Source organism: Neodiprion fabricii, chromosome 5 (genome assembly GCF_021155785.1).
Source record: "Neodiprion fabricii isolate iyNeoFabr1 chromosome 5, iyNeoFabr1.1, whole genome shotgun sequence".
Classification (NCBI taxonomy): Eukaryota; Metazoa; Arthropoda; class Insecta; order Hymenoptera; family Diprionidae; genus Neodiprion; species Neodiprion fabricii.
The window spans coordinates 17,778,056-17,802,690 of NC_060243.1; the positions used below are offsets into that span (position 1 = coordinate 17,778,056).

The following is a 24,635-nucleotide window of genomic DNA, read 5'->3' on the forward strand; positions in this document are numbered from 1 at the left end:
TATATGCGGTAACAAAGTTGACGATAGCGTAATTATTTAGCAACAAAATAGCACTATACTAATAAACTTTTTTTTTTGTGACTGTGCTCATTTGGTTGTGTCGACTTAAGCGGTTACATGGTTCTTGATCTTTCGAAAAATCCATTTTTTTAATAATTTTTTTTTCAAATATAATAAAAGAATTATTTTAATCAAAATTAAGGTATATGAGAGAACAATATTTGAACTATATTACGTAGAATTTTTATCCAAAAATGTTGAAGATTCAGTCGTTCCGAACTTGTTTTTTGGAGACCTAGTATTTCCGCGGTGGACACGATAGCTTCTGGTAGCTTCGTCTGAAATCAAAAACCAAATATTTTCGGTTAGTGAGTATAGCTAGAGAATGAACGAAGGAGATTTTTTTCTTCGATCACAACTTATTTGACAAGGCAATGCATAGTGTAAAATGTACCAAAAATCGTATTTTCTTGTAAAAAGCTCTGGCAAAAATTCAAATGCGAATTTTTTCAAAAATCCTTCGTTCATTCACTAGCTATACTCACCTACTAACAGAAAATATTTGTTTTTTTTTTTATGTCAGATGAAGCTAGCAGGTGGTATCCTGTCCGCCGCGGAAATACTTGGTCTCCGAAAACCAGTTCGGAACGACTGAATTTTCAGCATTTTTTGATAAAAATTTTACGTAATATAGTTTGAATATCGTCCTTTCATATACCTTAAGTTTGATTAAAATAACTCTTTTATTATATTTGAAAAATAATTATAGAAAAAATGGTGTTTTTGAAAGTTAAAAATCCACGTAACTCCTTAATAGACGTTAATTAATACCATAGTTCAGCATTAATGATATTTCTACATACCAAACGTCTCAATGATAGAAATTTCAATACAAGATTCTCGACGTATGAATACAGTTGTGGCAAATATTGCGCTACGTTTAGCATCGGTGAGAAATAGGACGTCTTTCACTTATAGTGCCTCCTATAGTTTCTTGAGTATACTTTCAATCTGCACTTTTCGATAAGGGTTAAAAACCATGCCAACACATATTTTAAATCTCGATCGGATTATCAGCGAGCTCGAAATAATTACTTCTTAAAAATTCTGCATGAACTACTTGTTGCTCGGGAATTATAAACCGTGTAAATTTATTTGAACACGTTCCACGCTGAAGATGAATTAGAAACAGGACAAGTGGGAGAATTCGCGACATCGCATCTATCGATTGTCTTCTCTAATTTGTCGAGAACATCGACCGGCGTTCTGATCGCCATGGCAACATTGTGTAATTTGCACGTGTACGCGTGTAAGTGAAGGCGCAATGCGAGAATACGACCGTCCAGTAAGTGCTTCTTGTTAGACCTGTTTGACGTCGCTACATTACCAGCTCGCAACTAAGCACGCATACCTTTACCCTGTCTTTACGAGTGTGTCATGTGTGTTTTGTATACATGTGTAAACGCAGGTACCAACCAATGTAAACATATCCATACATCGCGTCTTCCACGAAACTCGCATCACAGGCCTTTAGCATGACAATTGTAAAAATTATCTAGTCAAGGTATACATAACAACTGAATAACGATGATTCGCGTTCTCAAGACGTAAATATTTTGAATACATCGAAACATGGCGACCAAAATCCACGGCGGAATACGCATTGAAATCAGTAAGCGTTGGTAAACAACAGGCTTGAGTGCGTTGTAAACTAGCACTAACAGAATCGACGAAATTACGGACTCACTCGGAGCCGAATTTCGATGAGAAATTTCATCCTCAAATGTTCCTGCCCCTGAATTCAAGCGATTATTATGTTCACTTCGAGATCACGGAAACCACCGCCATGTTGCGTTGACATCGCATAATCGGTGGTCAGGCAGTCAGTGGTCAAGAGTCAGAACCCTTTCGTCGACTGCTACACGACCGTCGAATATTTGATACTGACGAAGGTGTTCCGATCTAAAGACTTACCGGCACCGCTCCTGGCACTTCTGACATTATTCCTTCTTTGCTTTTTCTCCGACGTAGGACTCTTCACTAACATCTTACACTTCGTTCGTCCAATATTCAACATAACAAAAACCACAACTGCACATTATTATTCATTCCGCGACCGCCATTTGCCAACTACGCTATAGCATACCATACTCTATCAATGTATGTTATTATACTGTCCGACATTATACTCTCGGCTGCTAGAGCACCGAATATACCACTCTCTCTCCGTTCCCGACGTTTTTCTGGTCTTGGCCATCTCGCGGTTGATCGGTCGTTACGACGTCATGACGACGCACTGCAGGGATCTGCCGAACGCGGTCACGACGTTCAGCTGTTTTCAACTTTTACATCTTATATTCTCATTTGTTTGTTTTGTTTTTGTCCCGAAATCAAACGATAGAAAACATTCCTTTTCTGTGCACTATTTTCGACGCAGCGTGCTTTAGTAGGTTGTGATGGTTGTGTCATTTGCGAATTTTGTTAAGTTATCTACACAGATTCGAATTCTTTTTTCAGGCTTCCTACAGGGATTCACGATCACATCCGCGAAAAAGCTACGGATTAGTATCCATCGTTATACTCGAAAAAGCCCGCAAAGATGACTTGATACTAAATTTATGCTCGATACGTGTACCTCAACCTAAAAATAGACGAATGACCATCACAGTGTTACGTGCCAGCCGGTATCCACGGCGGCGCTCTCTCTGCGCCCTACCTGACCAGCGTGCAGTTACCACAAGAGAGCCTTACGTGCTCTTACCGATAGTCGTAGATTAATACCAACATACATAGTTACCACCATAACGTCCAAATTCTTATATCGATAGTTCTCATACGCTAGATTAACCGTTATTTTATCAGTCAGATTCATAATATACATGGTATATATATTTTTTCCCATTTAACCGTTATACCTTTCAATATTAGCTTTCACATAAAACCTTTGATTTACGATCTCAACCATAATAACCCAAAGTAATAAACACCTGCAATAGTTAAGATAATCGAGTAGACTAAACACCGGAAACGTGGGAAGAGAAATCACGAATAGTTCACAGGGAAAAAAACCCTTATTATTAGTATTCAGGATAGCGCCTTCATTTTAATGATGATAAGACCAATTAGCGCTTCATCGCTTGCTTCCCTAAGCCAACCAGCTCGCGCTAATCCACCACCGAGATCTCATGCACGAACCAGAAACCTTACCCCCAATTATTCCATCATCCTTAACCAATCATCCGAGACCCGCGAGAAACCGCGACTCCTTTTGAACTCCTCCTACTTTCCTTCTAATCCAACCCTTCCAGAAAACAGAATAGCATAGAAGAATTTCAGACATCATAGAGAACAGATCAGAACTCTACCGAAATCCTAGAATCAAATCACATTATAATTAATTCAGAACCTCCGAGACTTATTAACAGTTTGTCACTGCGATAGTGATTAACACCAATCCGTACCACAATTGTAAACCTACCATAGAGAACTAAAAGGAGATTGTTGATAAATGTGTAATTAATCCAAGTGTTGTCATAAATAATTATTTCAATCACGCATAGTGATGGTTGGCACGAGCCTTACCTAACAAACTCTCAGAATTGTAGGCGAGTTGAACGAGAAGATCTGAGGAGCTGATCAGCGGATTCCCGAGATTTACATATACCAACGACGTAAGTCAGGAGAACAATTTAAATCACGCGGCGAATCAGAATCGACTCGAAACGTTCCTCTCGGAACGTAACAACAGTAACACACATGAAGACTAGATTAAAGGAGTGGACACAGCATAGGAGAACAAGTAGTAACGGCGTCCTCAAAAAACCGTCCTTCAATTACTTCTCCGCTCTGCCACTAGCATCGCATGAGTCGAAAAGATCATAAATATAGTAATAAAATTAGTCCACACGATGAAAGTGACCGATCCGCGGTAGAATGAAAAGTGACGCACCTATATTGGAGGTTAAGGAGACTATTTTTGTGTGTTCGTATGTTCTTTTCGTTTGTTGTCTGGGAGCATTACATCGATGTTTATCCTAATGTTTCAGCTTATTTTTATTCTACGAAATTTGATTCACCCATTTTAATAAACATAATAAATTAATTAACACTGCACATTAATAACAAAAAGTTTTACACAGGTAAACATAAACACTGCACGAATTTTGCCACATTGAGGTTTGGAAATAAGTAGTAACAGTATGTCTGATCTAAATATATATATATATATGACTACCATCTATTTGATCGCAGCGCCGCCGCTTTAGCCAGGATTTCGTGTACATTTCTGAAGCACGCTGTGTCCACTCCTTTACTCTAGTCTCCATGGTAACACATTTCGTTTCAGACATAGAATAAGTCTATGGTTTCAAATCTGGAAACCCTGGGCTGAGTGAACTCGGATATCATACTGTCTCTGTCTAACGGATGAGATTACACAAAGACACAATGATACCGAGTCACTCGAGTAAGGTTTCTGAACTCAGCCCTGGCGGTTGACTTTACTTTGTCAAAAATTAGAATGTTGGGTTCTAGCGCAAGTGGCGCTTGCAGCGATATGTAGGGACATTTTAAAATCAATACTTGGCGTTCCTGAGCTACGATTAAGAAGCCCATGATAGCAATTAAGTTTCTGATATCAAGAGAATCGAGTGTTTTAAATATAATAACATTATCATCATGCATGGTGTAACTATAACTATTGTCATATGTGTAGAGCAGGAAATTAATATAAATTAGCCCAGGTTACGATATAAAGACAGTTTTTTCAGAATATACTGCATTTACTTTTTTATCCTAATTACCCTATTAACCTAACCCATTGGTTGAAAATCCCAAAATTTCCCTTGCCTGAAGATTAGACTCCAGCAGAAAAATTCTTGTAAAACAAATGACAAAAGAAAAACAGAATCATAAAATTGGTGTCGAAATATACAGATGCAAGTTAAACTCCACAAACTCCACTTACTCATACATATGTTTTCAAAGCAACCTTCTGGCACACTTAATTACTTCACTGGAAACTTCGATTTAAAATACGACGTAAACAATCTCAAAAGTTACGAGCCAATATGTGATCTGGAATATGAACTTCAACATTCAATTGATCTGACAATCTCAAAAGGTTTCACTCAATATCCCCACCGGTGACATCTCTTGTAACATACAGATAAGTTTCATGTAAAATTGACTGTCGAAGGGCCTTTACTACAAATACGTAAATTTTACTTATTATATAGACAACGCATCCTTACTCAAGTTTGATGTCAGGAGATTTCTATATCCAGTTTCAAGTCCAATCCCATGCGGGGTCTCATTCGATTAGGGTAAAATTGTATTCAGGTGAGATAGATAGGATAGAGTTTCATGTTGCATTTATTTTACCAGCATTGACTGCAGTTCAGTTCATTCCGTAGCTTAAAGTAAACTATCAATATTCAAGACAATACACTAATATAATAAGCTCACAAAAGAAAGGGACTCCTTGTGTGTGTTTGTTATTCATTGAGAGATATACATTGTTAATAACAGTACACAAAACCAAAAATTTACAAGGACAAATATTTAAAAGGATAAAACAGCATCACTGCCAGGGGTAGGCGGGTAGGTATATGATCTATAATATATGCACTCAAGTACCAGGATAGTAATTATTATATGAAATACAATATGCAAAAAGATTCACACACAACAATTATGCAAAAATAGATATATCATCGTTACACATTGGAAATTTCAAAGAAACACTCTGCGCCCAACAACCGTGAATTTCAAACTTTAATTACGGTCACGTTTTCTATGCCCCCCAATAAAATCCTTCTCATAAAACATCGGAGGCCTGTCAGTTATTCGTCATTATAATAATACTGCCATCATTTCATTGCACCGTGTTTTGTGATTTGAGTGTTATTTTTTTAATTATTTATATTCATTTACTCTTCTTCCCCGTTGATCTTACTTTTTCAGAAGGTTTCTTACTTTTTTCTATTTTTTTTTTCATCATTATTCCTTTTCTTTTCTATCCTTGCAAAATTTCAGCCTTTCGTCATTGTTAGATCATCGTTAATGATAACAATAATAAACACTATCATTATTTATTTGAATTTTCCTATTCATTGGCTATGAAACATCCTAAATATAGGTGCGTCATAGCACATTTTAAATGTGGAAAAAATATTTCATGGCTTGCTGCGTGCACGTATCGCCCTTTTCTAACTGCCGTTGACGATGAATATTTCTACACATTAGGTATCTCTAAAATGTCTCATTTCAGTGGTTCTTATCATTCAATGTTTCTCCTCATCAAATCAAAATGCAAGAAGAATCTATTATTCAGCTTTCTATGCACTGGAATTAAAACGGCTGCAACCAAAACTGCGATGTCAGACATAATTTTGATTGGAAAAAAATTTCTTACATTAGAAACATACCCAAATTTGACATTCCGAAACATGAATTTGTGTTTCAAACTCCCCATCACGACCTAGCAGATTGATACAGCACATTCACAGCCATCATAAAGTTGAATAATCTACTTTTACTCGACATCTTAGAACAAGTAAAACGGAAATCCTCAGCATAATAAAGGCCATGCTGCTTTTAAATCAAAAGCTGATCATGAGATCGGGTATGAGCCAATAAGAATAATCTTCAACTTGAAACAAAAAACAGCTCTTTTCTCTTCATGAAACAATGCAACGTGTATAATTGTCCACAAGGCTCAAATCTGGACATTTCATTATATGACATAATCCTATTACTCCTATTAGATTTGGTAATGAAAGGTACGGCCAACTTTTTTTCAAATCTCGCAAGGAGTTTTTTGGTCTCAAATTGTTTTTTTTTCTTTATTCTCGACTTCAGAAATATTTTTCAAAGCCCACCAGAATACGACATTTGAAACACATCCAATATGAGCGAAGCTGCCGAATGGGTAATTTTATTGAATTATTATTATTATTATCTTGCGCTTATAGAAACTATGTAAAACACGTGATAGAATATAGTGAATTAGTCATCACAGAAGCATTATATTTATTGTAATAATTATTATATTTTATATATATACTCCATATGTATATTTGTGTTAATATAGTGTTGGTTTTTTTCATAATTTTTTTCCCTTTTCTCAGCGTTCTAATATTATTATAATTGAGTACAAAACGTTTCAAGTTTCAAGCCTAGTATAAAGCATCATACGAATTTATTTACTATACTTATCATCATCCTCGCGATTGATTCGTGTATCTTTTTTTTATACCTCGTATCATATTATTCGTCTATTTATTTTTATACTCTCCTTTCACGCGCTTTTCTTCCTCTTATCTCCATATTAGACGCATTATTCAAGTATTAAGCCAGCAGTGTAAAATTATTGTATTAGTTTTTTCGTTTTTTTAAATTTAGTCTCTCACGTCTAATCATCAGCAGTATGCAGGTTTTATTATCGCGTTATTTATTATCTCCTTGTAGCGGTAATTGTTTTTAGCAATATTCCTCAATTAGGTATCATCATTACAATTATTATTATTATTATTGTTATTATTATTATTATTCGAGTTTTTATTAGTAGTGATTTTTTTTTATTACTTATGTTGTCACTATTTGTTGTTGATGATGATAATAATAATAACAATAACGGATAAACATAAATAACAAAGAAATTATAATAATAAAAGTATAGATTTATTTCTTCAGTTTCATACTATGATATCGATTAATCTCCTGCGAACGCTTGAAAAATTTTCTTCAGCTTATTTTGCATTTCTTTTCCAACTTTTTTTTACGATCATTCGCAGAAAAAAATACAAAATTCGTATCAAAATAGGTGAAAATTATGAAAGGAAAACACTTAATATTAATAGTATAATAATGATGTGATAACTTAAATTCAAAGCTTTATAACTATAATGAAACAAAAGGAAACAAAGTAAAATTATTACGTAACTATAAATACATTTAGATGCGCGATTTTTTTTTTCTTTTTGTGAATAAGTTTCATTTTGTCACAAGCATAAAAATTAAACTGTTATTTTAATGGTTATCAATAGTGATTCCATCTATATTTCGCAGGCGATTATATCGTTACTTTGTTCTGTAAAAAGCGATAGAGTTATGTAGAGGATATTCACTGAAGTCCTTCTTGATTATAAACGTGGCCTCTTCATTTTTCGTATTTAATTCACGAAATAGAACACAATCAAAGGTAAAATAAATAAAAAATGCACGAAATTGAAAATGACTATATTTAAAAATTATATGAAAGGCTAGATAATCATCTTGGTATAGTTTTGAACAACTTCGACTCAATAATTCGGTTCTGGAAAAAGATTATAATCCAAGCAATCACTGGTGACGATTGAAAAAATGAAAGCGTAATTTAGAAGAGAAAAATGAAACACAGTAGCAGGTAACGCGAAGTGAATTAAAAAAGAATGATATTGTAACCCATCAACTCGTCGAATCGTCTGTAAATATTTGTCATGAGATTCGAACATCGCCGAAAGCTGACATTACCATCATCACAAATCATCCTCCTCATTCATTACGTGTAATAAATCCTTTGCGGGTTATCAGTACGAATTCGCTACACACATCATGGTGGGAACAATCATTACGCCCTAGCAAAATATATTTATAGAACATTGGAAAATGATATTTATTATTAAATGAGAAAGGGAAGGAGGAAATTTAACCAGAGCTGGCAGTCTCCTTTTCCACCGGCGAGCTTGGCTGATCCCCTGTTTTTGATTCTTGTCCAGCAAGTGCTGCTTTGTTCTGCCTCACTATCTCAGCACGTCTCTCCTTTTGTAACAGGCAATTATTAGTCAACATCATTAACAAGAAGTAACACACTCAGCCAATAAATAATACCTCAACTGTGCATACGTCGCTTCTTTGTCAACTTCGGCTTTCTTTTTCCATCAAACTGAAGGATATTAAAATTCAATAGACCAATGAAATTTTTTATCTATGTTACGGTTTATTACCAAAAAATTCTATGAAAATTGTTACAATAACGTTTTAAACATTGTCCGCTTCAAAACAATTATTTAATTTGAGCACAGTTGTCGATAAGACATTTCGCTCAACAGTTTTTCTGCGTGCAGATTTGGTGATTTTAGTGTACAACAACAGCTACTCTGTAATTTTTCTCTGTAAATCTACTTTCGCAAAAATTTAATCGAAATCACAGGACACTCAATAATCTGGGGTGAAACACGTCTATCAAAATTACATCTGAAGACTTGAAGATAGAATTTTTTTATCATATCCAACCACCTTTTCTACAATATGTGGTTGCAATGATGATAAACAATTTATCAAAAAAAAATGCACCTCTGAACAAGTAGAGATCAACCATTTGAAGATCATTACACAATGTCTTAAATTGATAAAGTATTTTAGAAGATGGTTAAAAATACCAAAAAGATCGATGGAAAAAGTGGGCCAGTCGCCATATAGAGACGCGTACACAATTTTCAAGCGACACGCTATTTTGCTACCTAGTTTACAAGCCAGCCCAAAGCCGTAGGTCTTAGTGTGTTAATATTTCACTATTTCAGCTACATAATAGCTAAATCATGTATCTATATACATGACCGATGATTCATTCAATGACCCAGAATTTTAACAGTGCAAAATATTTCTCTGAAGCGCAGTTTCATCGAACAAAATTTTGTGTGTGCATACTTTATTAAAAATTTTGTAAAATTCTGCGCATTGTGACTTTCATACAAAGTTTTTCAAATCAAGCCTCAGAGATACATGTAATTTTGGCAAGAGATAAATTTTAATAAGAATAATATACTTTGGAACGAAAAATCGATTCTAAGATATTCTGCTGAGAGTATGACAATTGGAATTTTTCTAGAGCATGTTAGAAAATGTAGGAAAAATTTATTTCCCAAATTTTCACCAAAGTTGACTAATATAAACGTGCACACGGAAATTTCTACACATGTATTACCGATTTTGATGTATTTGAAAGTTTTTTTGTTTTTCGCATCAAGTTAGCCATTGATGAAATCATCTAATTTCCAAACAGTTAAAGTCTGTAATTTCTGAGCCTAGACTTTCTCAAAAACTCCAAATTTGTTCCTTACATTGTCAATATTTTACTAAAATACGCAATCAACCGAGAAATGCACGATCAAAAAGCGTAATTCCAAAATCACCAGTGATGAAAAACATTTAATATTTCATAGAAGCGATTTGAAAATGCTTCATTCAATTTTAGATCTTTTAGCTCAGATTGAATTTCTATGAATCTTAAGCAGTTATTCTACAAAAATTTTAAAACTGATATCATGACGAAGTATAATAATTCAAAGTTGATAGATTGCGGACTTTAAGTCGAGGGAACGAAGTATTCTCGATCCAATTGACAGTGTTGATTATGAAATGCATCGCTAGGCTCAAAAATTATCCAAACAGCCTAAACTATTTGCTTTCGAATATTATGTTTCATAAAAAAAATTTTCATGTGTGTGTGTACATTGTGTAGTGAAATCACAAAAGAAAAACTTCCTCATCTATTTCTGCATAACAGCGATTAAAAGTTTATCAAAATTGTCGCGTTAACTAGTTTACAAATGATCAAGTAAACAGATTTTCAAACAGATAGAATTCCACTAGAAGAAACACAGAGCCTAACACTCTTGCGAACCCTATTTTCTGCCAAATTTCAGTGTCTCAAGTTTCATGCATTACAGGAAAAGATTCTTGCTTGAGAAATGATTCAGACAAATGTAAGGAATAGAGTATACAAACGATCGTTTAAATGCTCTGACAATAAGCATCGCAATATGTGATTCAGATTAAAAATTTCTCTTTGTTAAAACGTACCATAACGAGACGGTTTATGTACAACAGCAAAACGTAACACAGTGTTTGAATTTCTTGAGACCAACTGAAAATCTCTTACGTATGTGTATAAGATTTCCCTTCAACGAATTCACAGATTAAAAAAAAAACTTGTACACATGTCAATCTAGCAATCGATTAGAAAATTACAGTTGGCTTGGTGTAAAAAAGAAAAAACAATATTTCTAAGACCGCAACAATTAAAGAAACGAATTTATACAGATGGATATATTATACAATGTACAATTTGATGAATACTAACGGATACCAAAGTTGACAGGAAAAAAACATATCAAATTAACAAAAAAAAAAAAAAAATAAGAGTTGTTAGCTGAACAAAATTTTAATCATAAAAATTAAGATCTCCAGAACGGAATAATTGTCGGGTTTCAACAATTCGTACGAGTTGAAGAAAATGTTTAGTTGAAATCTGAGGCTTTCAGACCCTTTGAAATATAACAACGAGCCAAAGAATGTACGTTGAAATAGGATCTCTTTTAACACGCCAAGTTCTAGGCAGGCATCAAAAAACATACAACACACAAAATATCTATGTATGACAGCGCAACATGCATAAAAATGTATCGTATTTTGAACCTGTAAAGTATCGTCTGAAATTCGTAGAATAACAAAATAATATCACGATGGTAATGAATAAAAAACCAAAAATATACTAGATAGTCTAGAAAACATGTGGAATAACCGTTGTATGAATAAATAAATATTATTAACATTTGTGATGGTAAATAAGCGGACAAGTGCCTAATTTCTGGTGTAAAATAGATGGATGAGATACATAGCGAAATAAAATTGAGAATTTAAGGGCAAAAATAATATGTGATAACGATGACAACAAAAGTAAAAAAACAAGAAGCATCGTTGACGAGAATTTATGAATTTCAAAGAGAATTACATGCTGGCGAATGGCCTGAACACGACGCTGAATCTCTCGCTGCCGGTTGATTTCAGCAGCAGTCAGCCTCATGGCGAGCTCTCGCTCTTTAGCCTCGACTGCCTTCAGCGCAAAGACCTCGGCTACTTGACGCACTTCCGCTATCTTCACTGTGTTCTAGACCACCATCGAAACCCCTTTTTACTTAAATGTTATACACCTATTTAACCAGTCCTTTCTCTCCTCCTCCGTCATTCATGTATATCAGTTTCATTTTCACCGTACTCATATTTTTTTCTTTATTGGTATTTTGTTTGTGCACTCGCAGCAGAATTGATTTCACTCGACACGGACATGATATTAATTAGTTGCGACGATTATACTCATTTTATGAACCCCAAAAATATATTTTCTTTCATTAGTCACTTTTTTATTCGCTCATTATCAATTTTTTTTCGGATTCATGATGCTTTACACAGTTTCAAAGGAACCAAAATTTCCAATCGGATATTCACATCTCGAATGTGAGTGTTTTTGAAAAACCACAGCGTTGCGAATCAATTTTTGAAGTCAAAGTAATTTGTAATTTATGGCGACACTGTTTGTAAATAAGAAATTTTCATTTCCAGTGTTCAATTTTCAAGATAAGGTATTTGAATTACATTTTGGGGGGAAAAAAAATTAAGAAAGAGTCTGTGTACAGCGAAATCTGATTCTGCAGCTAATTAGTAAGGCACATGATAAATGGAGACAGTATAAAAACCAGAAATCAGCGAGCGCTTGGTTTTCTACTAACAGCCGAGGACAGAAGTTTTCCACCATAATTATGTTTCTTTTAAATGTATTTATAAAAAAACAAAAAATAAAAAAAAAAAAAAAAGAATAAACAGAATTTGAAAATTAACCTCGAATTGAGATCGACGATGATTGCTATTGGATTCTCTTCTTTCCCTTTAATTTCTCTGCAGCTCTCTTTCTATTTTAAAAATGTGAAAAACTCGCAGATCTCTGGGAATGACAAAAACTGTGTGATTAATCGATTAATCGTAACATTCGCTTGATCATTTTTTCAATTAAGCAGGTTTTTCAGTTAATCATTTTTTCGATTAGTCGATTCCCCCTTTTAATTGATTTTCCAATGAATCGATTGAACCCACGATAAATCGATGAATCTTACAGCCCTGGTATATAATTACATAGGAATAATTGTAAGTATATATTACAATGTATATAATGTACGCGCAATGGATTGAATATACACGGAAATGTATATAATAATACTATGTTTAGTATTAAATATGTTGTATTCATACAAAAATCTCTCTTGTAATATATGTACATTTCAAGTACACATGCATCTTAATTAAAAATAACTCGTCAGCCGTTAAACTTACATGATTACGCAGCTTTTCCTTCTGCTCGCGTTCTATTGTCTCACGCCGCTCGCGCGCTTGATCCAATTTGCCCTGAATCTGGGATTCGAGCTGCTGCACTCGCTCTGACATTCCTGTCCGTACGCGAACAACTTGGTCCTCCTATTATCGTTATCATCAACAAAACAATCACCATTAGTTCCATGAAATGAGTTTTCTACAAGATAATGAATATTTTTATCTAGATCAAGATCAGATTATTCATATACAATTTAATTCAGATCAGATAAAAGCCACTTTCTTATACAATTATTTATTTACTGTTATAAATTATTATTATTATTATGAGTTTACTGATACAGATTATTTGAAAATCCATCTCTTAGATAATGTATAAGATAACGATGATAAAACAATATTCTTAACTACACTGAGAATGAAAAAATATGAATTCGAAAAAAATATTCCTTTATATTTACTGTCAGAATAAGTTTTTTCTGACAGACATTCTTGTCGACGAATCATTCAACGTCGTAAAGTTATATCAGAGCCTTTATTCCGAATAAAGTCGCCTAGATGGTTCAATATTATAAACAGTTTATATTATCTTTGTACTGCAGAAAGATGAATACATTATCTGTGAGATGAAAAAGAAACGAGATGGGATTTATCCAACGTGATTACCTTTTTCTTTGACTCTTTTTAACGCCTTAGTTTCTATCGGTTGCGGCACGATGTGTATTGATACTCACATGTTCCTTCAGGCGATCAAGCATCTTCTTAATATTTTCATCACGCTGAGCTGCGGCAGTCTTGAGCTTTTCTTCAACTGCGCATCGAACCTCCTCTGTCTGCTGCTCCAAACTGAGGCGAGTCTTTTCCACACTCTCCAACTTGGATCAAAACATTTGTTAATTGCGAATCGAGGAATTATGCTTTACTTCTAAGAAAGTGGCGATAATAAAATGCATGCTAAGTATGAAATTCCTCTCTGTATTCATATTCACAGTGCAAAAACGAAGAAAAGAAATGGCCGAAAATTTATTGAATTCATTTCTTCATGGTTTGGTTATTACAATTCACATACGAATTTATGATGTTACGTAAGATTTTTTGATTCACATCAATAGTATATTCGCAAAATCTGAATGCAAACTCTGAACTGAATATACAATAAATGTGAAATATTTTGATAATACCGCAAAATCCTGAGAAAAATTTGAAATGAAAGTAAATGGCTAATGAAATTTTGTAAAATTCTAAGATACATTTGAAGTGGAACTCGGTGATGAAACGTAACTTTGTGAAATCCTGAGAAAAATTTGAAACGAATCTCTCTGACAAGTCATGAAATGTAAATAACAAACGTTTGAATTTTGACAAATCGCAGGCCAACCATTGTAGTATTTCTGAAATCTGTTAAAATCCAAGTGAGACGCGATAAAATCCACGGAAATATGAAGGCAAATCTTCATATTGTGTAAAATTTTGTATTAATCCAGTCAGAATCGGTTAAAGAATTGTGTACAATCTGATAAAGAGTAAAAAAAAAATGAGCATCAAATACTTTAAAATTTGATAAAACTGAAACAAACCTAATGTGACAATTATATACAAAACCAGACAGTAAGTAATGAAATTGTTTAAAATTGAATGACATCCACAATCACTGGAATTTTAAATCGCAGCAGGATGCCCAACACAAAGTCGATAGAGATTTAAGATTCTCAATAATTTATTTTGGCAAGAATAATTCTGTAAATGATGAGCGATAGATTCACTAACATTTTAAGCACTTTTAAAAGTCTGCGAGAGGTCTACAACGCGAAAATAGAATATAAGAAGAATCAATGAATTCGGATTTGAACTCACATGTTCCTTGAGCTTGCTCTTAAGGTCCGCGATGTGAGCCTCTCGTTTTTCCTCAGTGTTTGTCATTTTAGCATCAAGAGCCTCGCGGGTCTGAGAAATAAAGGCAGCGCTTAGCTCATCCTTTTTGCGAGACGCCTCCTCGATTTTTCCAAGCTTTGTTGCGAGAGCAGCCAATTTGTGAGCCTCCAGGGAGAGTCGCCTCTCTTCCGCTGCTCTCAGCTTGTCTTCTATCGCTATCTGCTGAGTCGGACTTGGCTGCGGCGGTGAGGAAGTCCGTTTTGGGACCGTCGGCTCGGCCAAAATCACTTCATAGCATAGACCGCCCTTAGACTTCTCCTGGCATCGAATCTCAGTTGCTAAATTGAATTTGATTTTGGAGACGATTAGACAATTTACTCAGAGTACATTGTGCATTGTGTCGAAAAAGATAGGAATTTAAGGATGAACGAGTCGGACCTTCTGAATTAAACGTTGACCAGATTAAAATTAGCAATGTTAATATAACGAAACATTGAAGGAAGTATCGCTATTTAAAGTAGAGGTCTCAAGTAACACTACTGAAGATTTTTCGCAGTGTTTCCTGTTTTCCCAATTTTGGATCAGACGATACAGCCGATTCATCCTCAAGAATGTACCGAATGTAGAGTCTAGTAAAATGAATGTCTAGAAGACAAATTCATAAAATAAGGTTTCAAAGCACTTTCATCAGCTTTCACACTGATTATACAGTTTGTTATAGAACCAATGATTGAATAGTCCGAACACTTTCAATCGTTTAATGTAAAACTGTAATACCAGTCTCAATTTGTACCCTTACATTACTGTATGAATCAAGTTTTGCCACAAAATTTTTCCCAACGTACGTCAAACGAACACAATATTTGATGCACGTTCATATAAGGAAGGAAAATGTCAACGAGCATTTGCTATTCCAAGCTCATAACGAATTCCTGCTCAAACTGAACATCAACTTAGCCAATTCAAATTGCTGCGTGAGAAACAGTACAAATTATAACTTCGATCAGTAGTACATCAAGAGTTCAAAACTATTATTATCAAGGTTTTCGAGTGTTTGTGTCATGTGAACGACATTTTTGATCAATAATTCTACTTTTTTTTCGAAGCAAAACTGTGATAATTTTTCGTATTTGGTAAGTTTCTGTTACTACTAGTTGACAGTACTGTCTATGAATTTTTTTGGATCATTCAAGTCACAGTTTTTGAGCTGCAGTTTTTGTTTCAATTCTTGTAAATGACAGACGTTGATACAAACTTCTGCGAACATGTCTGAACTACCCAACGCGAGTTGAATTCACTCCACAATCATCATTCATGTTCGAAAAATATACATTAGCGAGAATTTCGTAACTTTACGACGATGCAGTTTTATGCAGAAAGACTCGTAATTTCGCAAATTTAGGATTGTTCAATATTCAATAGATAAATAGACTGTACCAAAACAATTGAGTGTGTCATATTTTACAAACAGCTTCTTCAAAATAGGGATTTCCAAAATAGTGAAATAGTAATTTTATATAACCCAAGCATGTTTTACGCGTTTTTTCATGCACGTTTTCCGTACGCAAAGTACCCGTTTTTATGATGGTAGAGTGAGCCTGCGAATGCGCAATCGCAAACAAATCGCAAAAACGTCGATTTCGTGCTTCAAGAAAAATCGTAAAACGTAAAAACGCGTAGCTTACTCCTGTTATATAAAGGATCGTGTGCAAAAAGGAGGCAACGATCTTTTTGCCTCGTGTATTTGCATAATTCGTCTTCAGCTCGTATGCGCGCTCGCCTATACAATTCAAATTGCAAATTAACTTCGTCTCCTTGTTACACAATATACTACTTCCTTCAACGTTTCTTTAACCTCAACTTTAACGAAAAATTGTGAAAATTCACGCTTCGGTGAAACGGGCAGGTTCGAATTTGCTGTAAATTCACCAAAATCTTGAAAAAAGTGTGAGAAACGTACGCACGAAGTAATAACAACAATGGTAAGGTTCCTGTTGTTTGGTGATAAAACAATTTCTGCGTGAAATACTATCAAATCGATTACATAGCTCGACAAAAAATTTATTTATTGTCACCCTGACTTTTTTCCGTGACTTACGGTATTTGAGAACGTAGAACTTAGGAATAATATAATAATTATATTAGATGGGCTCTAGTTTTTATGAAATTGTAGTATTGTTAGAAGGGGGGGTGTTTCTAATATAATCATGATTTAGTTAGTCAATTTTTGGTTCTCAAACACCAAAATTGACGGAAAAAATCGATTTTTTCAAGTAACGTGTGAAAATGTCGATAAAACAAATAACCGGAGTCAATTTCGAAAAACTACGCTTACTCCTAGGGTCGTTGACATCAAATCTTACTAAGACCACTCAAATATCAAGGGTAACAAAACCACTGTTGACCAGTGTCATCAAATTGTGTCTTTACAGGCTGTAATGTGGAGTGTGAGTTCGATAGACTTTACCAAAAATGTCAACCGAAGGTTTCGATCGGTTATATTCATAATCTCTGTGATAAAATACTACTCTCCAATGATGGTTGGCTAGCTTTCGTGACAAAAACGAATAAACATAAATAAATTGATAATTCCTGCCGATAGCGCGCGACGTTTTGAAAATGCTATAGTCAGTTCTTACCGACTGAGTAATATGTCACTCATTTTGACTACATGTTATCAAAGCGTACGCAGTACCTATGCGAAAATGCCGCAGTCAGCGCCATCCTACATATAATGCCGAACAAAACTATCAAAAAAAAACTTTTTGATTCCATATGAAAGTAACTCCAGGAAAAGTATTCCTGAAACAAGTGGTAATTGAATTCTAGAATATATTTCTCGGCGTTATTCTTGCGTAAATCAAAACTTTTTTTTACAATTTTTTATATTTTTACATCAGTGATGCGTAAGCTTTGATTATAGTCGAAATAAGTGACATTTAACTCGGTCGGTAACGACTGGCTATACCATCCTCTTAAGGGGTGAAATTAAATAATAGAGCTCTTCGGAAAAACTCCAACCGTTCGTATATACCGTTTTACGTGAATAAAATAAGGTATTTTGAGATATAGCCAGTCACACACACGGAAATTGCAGGTAGGAATGAGTCACGACACGAGACCGACGACTGTGATCGATCTACAGTCTGATTAGCCTTTAGGCGCCGCGACGTCTAGCTTCGACAAGTTTTCCTGCCTCGTCGGCGCCGCTGATTCTGACTCAGGGCGACTTTCCTCCATAGGGTTATAAATAAATTAAGGGTGCATTAGGCGCACGGTCTTAAAGTGGGAAAAATTGTACCGAACAAATAAGAAACGTTAGGATCAGGGTTCAAGACGTGAAACTGAAGTACGAAGCTGTTCGGCCTCACAGCCTGAATCATAGGATAGGAAAAGAGGCGTAAAAAATGTTTCGCAAATTTTCAACTACGTTAAGGATGGTGGCCACGAATGAAAAAATACACCTACTGTTCAACAGAAATGAATCTGAAAAAATGCGAATAAAACTAGCCAATATATTTGAGAATTTGTTTGAGAAAAGGTTTTTCAAATTAGAACCTTCAAAATGGATAAACTCTGCTGTTTTTTAAGCGATTTCAATGTTTTCGAACTCATTTTGTTCGGCAAAAAAGTCTCCTGAGATTGTTCGAGAAAAATGTTACACGTATTGATTAATTATCTCCAAAGTTGATAAAAATCGATTTTTGTAAGTACGATATAAAAAATTGTGTTCATTAACAAATACACTTACGTGATATAACTAGACTATAATCTAAAATTTGTTGAAAGTTTTTCAGAAAATTGTAGTGATCTGGTCAGCGAGCAAAACAATCCCAAAAATATTCGTATTGGATCAATAACACGAAAGTTTAATTATTTTCAATGTTCTAATGTAAAAAATTTTTTCAACTTGTTTATATATCTCAGCTTTTATTGATAAAATCTGCTCAGATTTATTTTTATTACGTGGTATAAGCGTTGTTTCATGTGATTTCATTGCTTGAGATTTTATAACCTGCTTTAATCTTTTCCAAGCTTTTGATTCTCCCTCTATGGCCGATCCTTACTTAATTCAGTAGAATTTTATTTCAAGATTGTTTGAAAATGAAAATCTAAGCATAGAAATCCAAAACTTAACGAAAAAATGCAAATCCAAGCATAAAAAGTTTAGTCATTAATAATTTTGACGAGGTCACATTATTTTAACAATTCGAATCTTCGACGATGATTCGTACATCGAAAGTTTATATCGTCGGCTGGGAGGCAAAAGGTGTATAATTTGTTTCGGTTTCACTGTGAAAAAAGTAGTAAGAATTATGAAAAAAAAAGCTCGTAAAACATCACCTTTTTTAAATTGAAACCGAAACAACACTTTTCTGAAGACCCGAATGAAGCCCTTTATTTTTTCATTGTCGCATCTGCGAGCTTAAAGTCAAGATCTTAATAACTCCGTTTTCCTACAATAAAGCAAAAACCTAATTGCGGACAGTAAGTTCAATCTAAAAACCCGTGATACTAGTTAGTACAACGGTTTATTAAAGATAATTTTTTTACAAGCTTGTCAAGATAGGTGTACGAGGGACCGAAAAAAATGAACCAACGTAGAAAACTGAAAAATCTTGGACCTGTAGGAAGTTGTAATTTTATTTCCAAATTTTTACCACTGATCTGGCCGATCGGATAAATTTACTCACTGATAAATTTGACTTTTTTCGGCTGTTTCGTGCGTGGTTTCCCTTTGCCGGCCGGCTTCTTTGTGATTGGCGCACCACGCCGTTGTGTTGCAGCTTGAAAGAGGTTTTATCAAAAAGTGAGAATGAAATGTGATGGAAGGACTTCGTATTATAATGTTCACGAACATTATGATAATATTTTGATACAACTCTGTAAAATCAGTCGCTTTTTTCGTAGACACTGAATTTTTTTACCTTCAAACTTTTTCAATTTGTACCACCAGTTGGAAATACTTTCAATCTGTGATTGATTTGAAATTTCTAAAATCGACCGTTTTAACTATAATCTTAGTCTATCATTTTTTACTCACCAGCGATAAACGAATACCTTGGAAAATATATAAGGTTGCAGAAAAAAAATATTACGACGTTGTATGCAAATTTTCGAAGAAATTAGTCTACACGAATTATTCGTCAGATATTTTCATCGACCTTGTGAAATTCAAACTTTCTGTTTGAAAGAAATCGCAACAGAAAAAAAACTATCATGTGTAAATTGATAAAAAATTTACAGAAATCTTATGAAAGCTCTTCGGCTTTATGTATTTCTAATTTTCTTCTGCAACGTATATTTGTCAAGATGAATAAAAATTGAATACGGGCGTTTTCCAAATGATCGAATTTGAGAATTTACGATAATTATTCACAGTAAGTCTTTTCCGTAGGGTTCAACGAAAAAAGTGATTGTGATCACAGAGAATGTTTCGTTTCTACGTGAGCATTAAGGGTAATTATTGAGGGTAGAGGATGGATATCGGGGCTGAAGAGGATAAAAAGAAGAAAGTACGGGTAAACTCTTGCGTTGCGATGATATTTCAGAAATGTAAAATCGATCTCATCGACACGAGGGTGCAGAACACCAAACACTAAGGGTGGGTGGCCATCTTGGGCCGCACCCTAATCACGGCGTGGTAACAAGACAGGTGAAAAAAAAAGCTGAGACGTCGTGGACGAAGAGAGAGAAAAAAGAGAATTGCGGGTTTCACTAAACCTGCGCAAATGTATACAGCACGTTTCGCGATTTGTTAATTTGCGTTTAAAATTAACGCAGGAATCGGCAATAAATAAATTGAAAACTTTCCCTATGAAAAATCGATGACGAATTTTAACCTTCGGTTATTAAAAAAGGATCGGAAAAAAATCTGCAGGTTACAATTTAAAGTTTGACTTTCAAAGTTCACTGGAGGGAGAGAAAAAAAAACCGTTGAAGAAACGAATTGAATAAAAGCAGAGATATCGTTCCCTGCAATGAATGTTGTTCAACGATTACTTTTCTCATGATTCTCGAGGGTAAAAGTGTACGAATGAAAAAGATCATTTGCAAATCGAAGAACAAGAAAAGAATCCAACATGCAGACGAGATCTTTTTTCTGAATATAGAATGGAAAAGCTTGAACAAGAAGATATTTGGAAAAAAATTTAAGCGAGGTTTTTTCATATAGATTTCTTTTAAGCATTTTTTTTTTTTTATTATTGCAATCGAATTTTGCGGCGTTGAAATATATCGAATTGCAGGAACTCGATTTATCGAGGCTCGTGAACTTTGTACAAAGAAAATCCTACAAGTTTTTCCATAATATTGGCAAGCAGAGTATTTTATGATTATAGTGACTGACGGTTGCCGGCGCCGGGAAATCAGAAATTGATCGAACTGCAGAAGAATATGGAAACTGGAGACGCCGGCATTAAGAAACATGACAAGCTATACGTGTACATAATAATACGTTAAGAGTAGCAATATCGACCGGTAAATTACGGTGAATTACAGTAAATATAGAAAATAAGAAGGTACAAAAAAAAGTAAAACAATTTTCAACCATTGAACTCCGACGCTTCTCAAATAATGTAATCTCGTCATTGCGTCACCGAATTGAAACACGCGTGGGGTTAAAAAATCCGTAGTCAAAGTTTGACCGAGCGGCTCTTCTTGAACCCGGAAGGTCGCAGAAGGAAGGACTCCATCTTTCTTATCTTCTCCTTTTTTCCCGTCCGTTCTTACTATCCGAAATATGAACGATTCTTATAGAAGTTTAATCGCACTTTCCGTGATACAAGTATACAATAAGAACAAACTGAAGAAACAAAAACCGTAGAGAATAGAATACAAAAAGGAAACGGGGAAGAAAGAGGGTGTAAATTTTTTTTTTTCCTACAGTGATAAGAAGAGGCAAGGAACAAACTGTTCGTTTTTTCTGGACGTGTGTAAGAGAATCAGAGGATAAGAAAATGATGAATAAAAAGGAAGAGGGGGGAAAAAAGAAAAAAAAAAGAAAAAAAAAAAGTTAAAAACTCACCAACCAAGCCCAAAGGGGCTTTGCAGCTGTGGCAAAAGCATTGCAGCACAGAATCGCGAACCAGACCGATCAGCATCGTCACGCCGCGTTGTTATATTTGTACAGATTTAGGTGTCGGACAGAAGGATGAAAAAAAAAAGAAACTATTTTCACGAAGTCGATCGAGAGTATAAAAATTCCAGGCACGAATCGAGAATTAATCCAACCCAGTATAAGCTAGTTCTTTCTTTTCCCCAACAATAATTGATCTTCTCTTCCGTATATATATGTGTATATATATATATATATGTATGTATGTATGTATGTGTGTGTATATTTTAATTATTTTTTGATTGTTTTTTGATATTTGACGATAAACGTTGTCGCGTATGTACATGCGCTTGTGCTATTCCCGTTATATACTATTGCGACGTGTATGTTTTTTCTCTTTTTCGTCTATCCTTCCGCTTCCCGGCTCTCAAGTCTTCGAACTCCGCTAACGTCAAGGAGGCGCGATCGAATTGCCAGTTTTGGCTCGGATCTGGCGGCCAGATGAAAGGCGCAGGGCGTAAGGGCGGTTTTCGGTATATCTGGGGCGGTGGCCGGAGGGCGACTGATCCGACGGGGCTGCGCCACCGACCCTCGGCGTCGTTCAATATCCACCCCCACACACCACCCGGCGAGGAGGGTGCGTATGTCGTGTGCCCAAGTACGTGCGTGGTGTAAGCCAGCCACCATCTTCTCCTCGATCCGCGCTGATACGGAAGAAACCATGTTCCGCGTTTCCGGATTTTACGGGATCCAAAACGCCGTTTTTCAGTCAAACTTTTCTCCTCTTAATTATTCAATGTCCTGATTCATTTGGATACTTAAAGGGGTGCCCCTGGTCGATTTCGACGTTGTCGTATATTGGCCATTCCGGCAAATCCTTTACGCGAACACGGCATCCGGATTTGTGATTTTTATTTCTTTTTTTTTTATGATTTCTTCACATTTATTTAGGTGTCAACAAAGAGATTTCTCGAATATGAAAGATCTCTGACATATGCTAATACACTGAGAGCAATTTTTAGTTCCGGTTACCGCTCAGTCCTCAACTATTTTCTTTTTTCTTTTTTTTTTACCACAATCGAAAAATATAGTTCTGAAATTTTTCTCAGTGTCGGGGTTTTCGTTATCAATATTTACTTAGAAATTTGTAGAATCCACTCGATTTCTTTATTTCTGCGTCCAAGGAAACCGTATTAGAGTGTTTTGGTTCAGAATTGCGTACAGAATGGGGCTGTTGAACTCATTTTCACGTTTGAAATACTTGAACTTCGATATTTGGAGATGCATACGTCAACGTCAAAATACACCAAGGCACTCCCTTAATTACCCCTACATGCCATCAACATTGTCATATTCGGGCATCATGTTTTTCTCTTCGTCTCTTTGAAAAGAAATCAATTTTTCATATCATTTTCCGGTGTTTTTCCTCTTTTCATCGAATGAGGTAATTGCGAGCGTTACAAGCAATTGAATTTCCACTGTGTGTCGTGTACCGCAAATATTTTTTTTTGATAGAAAGACCTGGTTAAATAACTCGGGGACAAGAGGGAACTTTTCAATTAATTTTTGCGTAGCTTCGTTTATTTTTTCAGCTCATTGTTATTTCTACATTTATTAATCGGTAGTCGCTGTCTTATTCAATACTTCACGGATCTGTGAATTTTCATACCTACCATATATTTTCACGTACAACTGTGAAATGAATAATTACCTACTGTTATTTATAACCAGTAAAGTGCGTTTTGAAGATGGAATATTTTTCGTCGAGGTGTTGACCGCAATCGAAGTCGGATGTAAACATTGGAGAGAAAGTAGTTTGTGTTTATTTGAAGTCAGATGAACTCCTCGTCATTTGTAGTCACTTCAAGTTATTTGAATTCGTTTGGAGTATTTTTGCCTTAGCGAAGTTACGTGAAGTCACCTAAAGTCACTTGAAGTTTTTTCGACGTAACTAAGCTACCTATACTCACGTGTAGTTACTTGAAGTAATTTGAATTCAATTGTATTCTCTTCGACTTGATTAAGTCTCATAAACATACTTGAAGTCTGATGAATTCACAAGTAGTTTGAAATCTTCACTTGAAGACACTTGAAGTCAGGTAAATTTCCGTGAAGTTACTTCAAGTTATTTGTATCAAGACGCTCTTGAACATCAGGCCTGACTATAATTACCGCCCATCACTTTGTGTAACACGAATTTATATTTACCACACATGCATTCATTTTAAGGCAGCCAAGGTAATACTAATATTGCGCACGCAATAATCAGACGCGGTAAGAAGAGATATTGCGATGATATTTTCTTCAAGAATCAATCGACAATAAACGATTGAAGCTAAAGTTGTGCAACCAATTGCATCGTGAAACCTGAAATGGACAGTAAATTTTTTTTTCAGATCAGTAATCGGCACTTCAAACCTAGTTTCAATCATTGGTAACTGCTTTCATTGATAATCAACGAAAAAAAAAAAAAAATAATAAAATACTGCACGGATTTAAATGATACCTGGATATAAAAAAAAAACAGATAAAAAGTTGACGAAAAGACATATTATTATGC

The 24,635-nt window shown here is 35.0% G+C and overlaps 2 protein-coding genes across 4 annotated transcripts in view; both read right to left on the minus strand.

The window, feature by feature from the left end:
• LOC124183659 (nuclear factor of activated T-cells 5-like) overlaps positions 1 to 2,353 on the minus strand; it is a 64,451-nt gene extending 62,098 nt beyond the window's left edge. The window contains exon 1 of the mRNA XM_046572411.1: positions 1,975 to 2,353. Within this exon, the coding sequence (XP_046428367.1) occupies positions 1,975 to 2,077 (103 nt within the window). The 5' untranslated portion in view covers positions 2,078 to 2,353. The remainder of the gene's footprint in view (positions 1 to 1,974) is intronic.
• LOC124183660 (stress response protein nst1) overlaps positions 1 to 24,635 on the minus strand; it is a 29,490-nt gene that overhangs the window by 1,510 nt on the left and 3,345 nt on the right. The window contains exons 1-7 of one of the 3 annotated variants that reach the window (XM_046572412.1): positions 22,046 to 22,635; positions 19,713 to 19,805; positions 15,001 to 15,356; positions 13,881 to 14,021; positions 13,150 to 13,290; positions 11,777 to 11,932; positions 4,967 to 8,802 (exon numbers count right to left, since the gene is read on the minus strand). In XM_046572412.1, the coding sequence (XP_046428368.1) occupies positions 8,689 to 8,802; positions 11,777 to 11,932; positions 13,150 to 13,290; positions 13,881 to 14,021; positions 15,001 to 15,356; positions 19,713 to 19,805; positions 22,046 to 22,121 (1,077 nt within the window). In that variant the 5' untranslated portion in view covers positions 22,122 to 22,635 and the 3' untranslated portion in view covers positions 4,967 to 8,688. Of the gene's footprint in view, positions 1 to 4,966; positions 8,803 to 11,776; positions 11,933 to 13,149; positions 13,291 to 13,880; positions 14,022 to 15,000; positions 15,357 to 19,712; positions 19,806 to 22,045; positions 22,636 to 24,635 lie in introns of those variants that run through there. The other 2 variants (XM_046572413.1, XM_046572414.1) reach the window with 2 other exon arrangements.